Below are 8925 nucleotides of genomic sequence, written 5' to 3' on the forward strand. Positions count from 1 at the left end.
TAATGACCTGATCTCTTTTAAAAAGCTGTACCTGACAGGAGATGGAGTCGGTGCCCGCACATGTCTGACGGGGGAAGGGGAGTGTCTTATCGGCGATGGGGATTGCTGTCGAGCCAACTGTGCTTTGGCAGCAATGGATGGTGGTGTGGGAGACCTTGATTTTGGTTTAGGAGGTATCCTGGGAGGTGTTTTATGCGGCAGCTGTTGCCCAGCGGCACCATCTATGACCATCTCAACCGCTGCAATTGATCTGGCATCAAAGTGGGCCTCAATCTTCTGCAAAGAGAAAAACAAAGACCATGGTGAGAAGAAATAGTTGGTGAAGCAACAATTTAAAAGGCAGTAGATACAGTATATATTTCAAGAAAACCTTTTCAATTCGAGTTTGTCGTGTTTCTGAAATCTGAGCAGTCGAAACAATTGTCTTTGTCCTTTTAGCGGGTACTACTTCTTCACCTGTAGGAAGGGAAAGACAAGTATTTAGGAGGGAGCACAAGGATCCAGTTTTAAAGGGGTTATGTTAATTCTGTCTACAAAGTCAATAGGATTTTCTAGGTATCCCAATGGGGACAATTGCAGTAAGATTTGGATTTTGTATAAATAGAAATTAGGTTTAAACAAAGAAAATATTTATTATTATTTATTTGAAAATATTTATTATTTATTATGAGTTTACTTAGAATCCTTTTTAAAAATTCATTATTTGCCAATAATTTGAAAATGTAGATGACTTAATTGAAATACTTTCCAATTTCTAGTGGCGTTAAAAATTACAGATTGGGAGCTCGTATACACCCGTGGTGGATTCATGTCAATGTATGGCAAAACCAATACAGTATTGTAAAGTAAAATAAAGTAAAAATAAAATTAAAAAGAATTACAGATTGCTTCTAAACGCCTCCTTTTTATGGGTGTTGAAAAGCCAGCTTTGATTTCAGCTCACAGTATTCCATGACCTCAGAGGGAAGGCAGGTGGACCCCTGGTCCCACTCGGTCCTAAGTGTCCCCTCTCCCGCCTCCTGTTGCTCAACCTCCAGGGCATACCTTGAACCAGTAATTCGGCAGTGGAAGTAGCTCTTCCAACGCTATTGGTTGCATTTACTGAATAGGTGCCAGAGTCTTCTGGGTATGCTTCTGCAATCAGTAAGCTGTAGAGTTCGCCTTCTTGTGAAATTTGAAAATCAAGGGAGCTCTGGATTTCGGCTCCATCCCGGTAGAACTTCACCACAGGTGTAGGGATTCCAGTCACTCTCACTTGGAGTCGCACTTGGCTTCCTTGTCTCACAGTCATGCTCTGCAGCCGTTGAGTGAAGTTGGGTGGTGCTGTCTCCGCTGCAGCAGAAGGGAAGAAAGTCAGGACCAGTGCCAGTCGGGGTACTCCCAACAAGCTATTTTTAAGTAATCACAGCTCTGTTTCCGAAACCAGGTCATGACTCGCTGACTGAAACATCCTTGACTGTCCTTGAGCCCAGCTCATCCATCAGATGACAGCAAGAGCGGAGCCAGGAGGTGGCAGAGGGCACCCACCACCATACTTTATTGCTTTGTTTTGTTTAGCTATTCTAGGTCACCACATTTTTTAAATGTTATCATGTTATAGCATTTTTAGAGAATTTTTCCATCAGTTACTCCCAACTTCACATCTAGCACTTTTTAATATGTTAAGGTAACTTTACATATTTCAGTAGGTGGGTTTGCTGGATATACCTATAACTTACAGAATCATTACATTCTAATTTAAATATAAAATCCTAAATTGGTTCCAACTTAATCAATATTCAAATAATTCAAATATTTACTTGCATTCAAAATGTTAATCCAAATAATGACATGCTTTAATGTTTAATGTTAGTTATGCTACAGAAAGCAGATTTTTAAAATTATGTTGGAAGTTTTTAATAAAATAAATGTGAATGGTGAGTGGGATTAATTTTGACATGTTTTTGAGTAATAAACAATAGCAGATGCTGTCAACCTTGTGCATTGTCCCTTCTGAATTTCCTGGATAAAAGTTAAAGTTCATACCTGATGTTCCTTCTGTTTTGGTTAATGAGAGCCCTATACTTAAATAGTGCTAAATACATAGTTTATTGGATAGACATATGTAATGTTATGCAGTTCATGAAAGATATTGTTCTGTAAGATGTAAAGTAATGTGATGTTCTGTGTATTAATATCTTACAAAGTAAAGGATGGAGAAAAATGACAGAGGCCGTAAAGACTGGGTGGTAACTTTTATGGGGAAACTGTGTCATGCACTTGAATCATAAATTTGCCCCTTTTCTATGCTTACAGTGCAATTTTTTTAGAAATAAAAAGTAAATGAAGAATTATTAATCATCACAGCCTAGAGCAGTACTTCTTAAATGGGTGGTCTGTGGACCACTAGCGTCAGAATCATAGGTGCCTGTTAAAGTGTGAATTCTTGGAGATAGTCATATTTCCTTAGCAAGTGCATACACAAGGCTCCAAGCCTTTCTCCTTGCTCAGAAACACAATTTTTAACATCTCCTTAGTATACTTTTAGGTGCTTGATACATGCATAAAGGAAGTAGTTCTCAGCCACTTTTTGAGACAAGACAAACAACTTTGCTGTCAATGCAGCGTCCAGTGAGCCCTCCTCTGGATTCCAGCTGCTCGTGCTCACTAGTTCTTGGTGGACAACCCCTACCCCAGATCCTGGAGATGCCTTCTGGGTGGCGTGTTTCAGGGGATGGGCAGGTCCCCTCCTGCCTACCTGTCACGAGAAGCTCAGCAGTACTAGTTGCTTGTCCAGATCCATTGGTGGCTCTCAGGGAGTATCGTCCACTGTTGGCTTTTGTCACGGCGGGGATCGTCAGTCTAGCGCGGCCATCGCTAAAGGAGATCTGCACGCCGGGCAGAGTGGAAGTAGAAATCACCTGGCCATCCCTAAACCAGCTCACCTCAGGAACTGGGAAACCTAGGAAACAAAGAATTCATCTTTATGTTTGGGGCACTGCCAAGCCCTCTATTCTGTCCCATTATGTTCACTCCCCTATCTTAAACCATAAAAGCTATCCAGAGTGTTATGCTATTCAATGACAGTGAAAATTTGACAGCTCTGTGATAAAAGTACAAAGTTGCAGACCATTAGGAAGGTCTGTGGGTTCACACAGAGGCCAGCACCTTCATTTCACAGGGGAGGAAACTGAGGCCAAAAAAATCTCAGTAATTTTTTCAAGGTCCCTCAGCGGGCAGTGGCCCACAGAGGGCTAGAACTGCCATCACCTGCCCTCCTGCCCAGGGGTCTATCTAAGGCGATTTAATAGACATCATTAAAATCACAAAAGAGATTTATTAAAGTGAAGAGCCAAGGAAATTGTGAGAAAAAAAGGGACTGCTGTCCTCTTCAAAAACAAATAAAGAACAAAAGCAGCAAAGGGATCTGAAAGTTCAGCCTAACAGGCACAAGAGGACACGCCCATCTCTTTACCCACTGTGTGCTTACGGGGACACAGTCTGCCTGACCTCTCCCGACTTGCAAATGCACTTCAGTAAAAACGTCATGCTCATACAGTAAGAGATGAAGCGGAACTCAGTCTTTCAGAACAACATGGATACTAGGAGTCGCAGGTAGAAAGGTACAATGCTCTTCACCCACCATGGATTGTGGCACTAGGGACTACATGTACGCGGTTGAATGTTTTAAATATACTAAAATTCTGCATTCAGAAGCATGAGGCAAATTCAGAGCATGGTTTATTCTGCCTTCGGCCTGAAGGCAGGTGATCTAACTCAACTGAGGAAGTGAAGATGAGCAAGAGAAAGTTTATTTTGTTGTCTTTACATTAGTCAGTCTCCCACTGTGGCTGAGTGAATAGTTTGACGAATTCATGGGTGTCAAATATTTTCAGTGGTGTTTTCCTAAGAATTCTGTTAGCATAAAGTGTGAAGGAACAAGAAGCTTATGAGGAAGCCAGATTCCATTAGTCCACAAGCAGGTGAACTTCCCAGTGAAGCTATCTATATGTGATCTGCTTGCTCAAGAGTTACTGAGTGGTACAAGATGAATAAGTAAATTATTTGCAAGTCAGTCAGAGTTTGTCATATATGAGAAGAATTGAATGGGTCTCTATATACATATACAATAGAAACTGAAGAATGATTATGATATTTATGTCAAATCATATGATATGTCAAAATATCACACGTGATATTTGTGCACTATAAAATAGTGTTACCCAGTTATGAATAAGATCGGCACATAAAATAGAAAACAAAATGTGGAAAGAAAAAGGAAAAGGAAATCTTATTTTATATCTTTATTATAAGCCATAAAGTTAAAAAAAGAAAAAGAACCATGCACCATGGAGGTGCATCAGGCATCAACTTTTAATTAATTCATATAATCTTACATAACCAATTATAATACTACAAAAGGAGAAAATGTTGATTAAATAATTTTCAGATTATTTACAATATGATTCATAGACTACCACCATTTTGTTACATGATGACAGGTCCCAGAAATCTTCCATTTTCAAAATCATCCTCTAACTGAGTTATAAAGAAGAAAAAGAAGGGGAAAAAAATGAGACAAAAGAACTTTCTATTAAATATAATTCTAGGGTTAGCATTTGTTTCTCTTTAATACGTGACACGAGTGGCATATATTATTTTGGAGTGTTATTTCAAAATGACTGGGAAATCTTTTCACGGACTAGAGTCACTTAAAGATTGAGAATAAAAGAATGAAATACTTCGGAGTTAGCTCATCATTGAAAGTTCTGCCTTTGAGAGGAGTCAGTTGTCTTGTGATTTTCCATGTGAAACCACAGAGGCTCAGGCACACGGAACAGTCAGCACCAGGCTACTCGCCCAGTAGCTCCATGACCGGCCCCTATCAGTCTGGAGTACTTGGCTTCCAGTCTGGCTCTGCAGCTGAATCCAAATATAGAATGACCAAATTTGGTCCTACTCAGAAGCTGGATTCTGACAACAGTTTTAATCCAATGCTAATTATTTTGCTTTGTGGAATTATAAATATGAATAAAACATTTTCAAACCATTATATTGTCCGATTTTGTCAGCACTCTGGGAATGGTATACTCTTCTAATGACCCTTCCATTGAGCTGGGCCAATTTCACAAAGTGAAAGCAGGACTTAGGCTTAATGTTGAGTCCTCCAAAAAAGTTAACAGGGAGGAGGCACAGAAGACAGAGGAACATGTGAATGTGTGAGCTTACCACTAATGTGAGCCTCAAAGGTTGCGGTACTACCCTCCAGTACCACAACGCTTTGTAACGGCTGCGTAAACGTCGGTGCTTGAGTTGTCATCTTTTCAGGCACTCTGCAAAGGAAGAGAAAAGAAGTTAGAGGGTCACAACTGAGGGCCATTCTGCAGCTACTCTGTTGACAGCAGAAACACACATTTCCAAATAGGTTGCTTCTCAGATCATCTGTGGGCCCAGAGTGTTCTCTCTGGTGGCTTGAATTTGGCTTCTGAGTTGATTTGCAGCTTAACAGAGTAAGCAAGTCTAAGGGGAGATGGAGGAAAAAAACTGAAGCAAGCAGAGCAAGGCATGTGTGCTAGTGGTCAGAGAGCAATTCAGTCTTACGAAAGGTGGGAAACCTGGGAAAGAGTCAGGAGAAAGACAAAGCTGGAGGAAACTAGGGATCATGACAAATAATAAAAGCAAACGTGTGAAAAGTGTGAAATGAATCTTTGCATCCCATCGATGTCTGAAGGAATTATTTTAAAATGTCCTTCCTCCCAGTATTTTTCACTCACTGTTACTTACAAAGTTGACATAGATTCAGGCATTATGAATTTAAGTAATCCAGGTGAATGTTTAAAATCGTAACCAAAACTAAAAGTTTAAACTTCATAATTTCTTTCCTTATTTGAAAAGTTTTAGAAAGCTTTGTCAACTAAGCACAAACCCTCTGTAGACAGCATACAGTGCTTTTTATTTCTTAATATTTCTCCATATTGTAATTGCTCACTAAATGTTGCTACTGCTGAAGTAAATATTCACAAAGTTTAAATTTAACTGGGTAGGCCAAAATTTATTACAGATCTGAAAAATACTGACTTGAGTTCTTAATAAAGAATAAATGTCCAGAATGCAAAAATGGAAGGCTGATGTAAAGTGCAGCTAAAGTGAAAGCACCTATGCTTTTATAGCACAAATATTAAAAAAATCAAAGAAAATAACATGAAACTGGCAGTTAAGTTCTTTTGTTAAGTGCAAGAAAGTATTTTGCCTATTAGTTTTAGATCAAGAGAAGCATTTTCTGATGTATAAATACCTTCTTATTCAACGTCACTATTCCACTATTCTGACATAAAAAGCAGATTCTCAGCTGTCAACTGTTTCACTACTAGTGTTCATACAATTTTGTATTAATTAAAAGCTTATGGAGCAATAATTTTTCTAGTCATAATTACTGTCTTGTAACTTTCTACTTAAGTTAAAAAGAAAACAAAACTAGAATGCTGAGACAATAGCATTTATATTTGAAAGATTCTGATAATATCCAAAAGGTTTTTTTTTTTAAAAAAAAAAAAAAAACTGTTGCCAAGAATTTCTTAGTGTAGCATATTATCTTTAGGACACAAAAACAATTTTTTTTTGGCTAACTTTTTCTGTTTCCAAGTGAGTGCATCTTCTAAAAATAGCTGTATTCTTGTACCATTTATATACCTATGTATTTATAGGCATTTACAGTTAGTCATCTAATTTCAGGAAGATGAGAAATCAAGGCATAATTTGAAATAAGTCTCTAAAACACTACTTCTTGCCCTTAACATCAACGTTTATTTAATATCATATAATTTGATGAGTTAAATTAAAACACATAATGAAATTCTAAGTGGTTTAGAAAACAATTATATAGCTTGTTTTCAAAATTTATAAATATATTGCAATTAACTGGCCTAAATGGGTCTTCTATTCTCATCATTTAGGTAAATTGGTGGCTTTAGCACTTGGTCTTGAGAGACCTTTGTCTAATTAGGGCTGAAGGCATGCATCTAAAATGTCATGTTCCCAAAATAAACTCTTCAGCAGATGACTGACAGCAGGCAAGTGTTCTGTCGCTGTCCTGCAACTGATACCTCAGCAGTTGATTCCCTTAAAAAGTCATCAGGGTGTAGCTGATACCACATGCATTTTATCAGAGCTATTCTTGGTGTGTCTCACTTTATCACTGAGTAATATAACCTTGAACATTCTCAACAACAAAAAAAAGTCTATAAAAGAAGCAAACATTTTACATCATTTCAGACCTCAACTTTTCATACTTTTAGAATTAAATGCTTTTAAACAATTTGAATCACTAACTGCTGATATGCTAAAACATTGAACTTTTTAAAGAAAAGCGTTCACATATTTTAAAACAGAAGTTAAAAAGCAGAGTGGATCAGAACCAGTACCAAATAGTCCGACAAACGCCTTTACAGGCATTGAGCACACAAAGCTAGTAGGGAACTAGAAACTAATAAGGACGGGACTCTACTGATAAGAAAGAAAAGATGCTGCTCACCTGATTTCTCAGGAGTGCCCAAAAAGGGTGGGACTAAGCCCAAGGTTGCTTCTGAAACGACGTCCTATTTAGAGTTGGTTTTTTCGACCATCTCCAACATGAATCGGTGAGCCTCTAACTTAAAAACAAAACTACACAGTCAAGACTGTGTAGTTTTGCTTTTCTATGCAATCCCTACACCCGAGGCGAGGCTGGGAATGCACGACTGCTCAAGAGCCAGGGCCGGGTCGGGTCTTTTATTTGCCGGATCTGCTGACAGCCCCACGTCTCAGCGCAGGGCGCTGGCTGATTGGCTGTCCGAGGAAAGCATGATGGGAGCGGGGCCTATTTGGTAGTGGCGCAGACCACCTGTTCTTCTGATTGGCAGTGCTAAGTTTAGCACCTCAAAAGGGGCTTTACCAAGGAAACAACCGTACTTAAAGAATAACTCTGTTGAGGCCTGGGGAAGAGCCCTTGTCGCCCATGCTACTATCTGAAAATACGAGTCTGAGGAGAATTTTTAACAATAGAAAACACTTGTGGGCAATTATACAAAACAGTTACGAACCTGAGGGCTCTGCCCTGAGTCAGGTCTGATGCCTGTTCCCTCCCCCCTTACAATCAACCAAATGGACCTGTCAATCATCACAAACAGATGACGGAGTTTATCTCATGCATGAGACTTCACCTTTTTTCTCTTTTTAAGAATCAGTGTCTAAAAACCTCAGCAATGAAGAAAGTTAATTTATGCTATCTATCTTCTCCAGAATCTACTTGTGCTTTGCAGAGTTAGGCCAGTGTTAATGAGCTTTGTGTTACAACCCTGCAAGAAATAACAGTTGAAAGACAAAATCTGAATCTGGCTTAAGCTTAGCCTGTACAGTGTAATGATTTCTTTTCTCAGATTCCTTTTTTTCCCCCCTGGCATTAATATTTACAAATATACAGGCACTGATCCTTACTGAGTAGCCAAGTGTTTTGTTTAAATCATCCATAGGGTTCTTTTTCAGGCACATGAAAGCTGCGTTACTAATCTCTGGAGTTTGCTATTACTAATGGGAAGTAGTTAGGAGATGATATAGTTGCTATTTTAAGACTGAATTTAATTTCAAGCAAGAGATATTTCAAATACAAAAGAGCATACGAAAAGAGCTTTATAATAGTTCAGCTGAGAGATTTGTAAAGCTTCACTAAGAGGGAAGAAAATTGTCTTGTTGATAATAAAAAGAGATTTTTCTTAATAAAATAGACTAAAATTTTAAATTTTAAGTTAAGTTTATGTCTGTAATTAAAATGTCCCCTGCTGTGGAAGGCCATGCATTAGATTTTTCAACTTCCTGAGTTGTGATTAACTCATTAACAGGGCTTCTCTGGTGGCTCAGAAAGTAAAGAATCTGCCTGCATTGCAGGAGACCCAGGTTCAGTCTTTGGGCTGG

At 38.6% G+C, this 8925-nt stretch overlaps 1 protein-coding gene across 2 annotated transcripts in view; it reads right to left on the reverse strand.

Annotated features, from left to right (window-relative positions):
- TTN (titin) overlaps nucleotides 1-7721 on the reverse strand; it is a 274875-nt gene extending 267154 nt beyond the window's left edge. For both annotated transcript variants that reach the window (XM_018065217.1, XM_018065224.1), the window contains exons 1-6: nucleotides 7511-7721; nucleotides 5209-5312; nucleotides 2738-2941; nucleotides 1045-1332; nucleotides 371-456; nucleotides 32-276 (exon numbers count right to left, since the gene is read on the reverse strand). In XM_018065217.1, coding sequence (XP_017920706.1) covers nucleotides 32-276; nucleotides 371-456; nucleotides 1045-1332; nucleotides 2738-2941; nucleotides 5209-5299 — 914 coding nt within the window. In that variant the 5' untranslated portion in view covers nucleotides 5300-5312; nucleotides 7511-7721. The remainder of the gene's footprint in view (nucleotides 1-31; nucleotides 277-370; nucleotides 457-1044; nucleotides 1333-2737; nucleotides 2942-5208; nucleotides 5313-7510) is intronic.

Source organism: Capra hircus, chromosome 2, assembly GCF_001704415.2.
Source record: "Capra hircus breed San Clemente chromosome 2, ASM170441v1, whole genome shotgun sequence".
NCBI classification, from domain to species: domain Eukaryota; kingdom Metazoa; phylum Chordata; class Mammalia; order Artiodactyla; family Bovidae; genus Capra; species Capra hircus.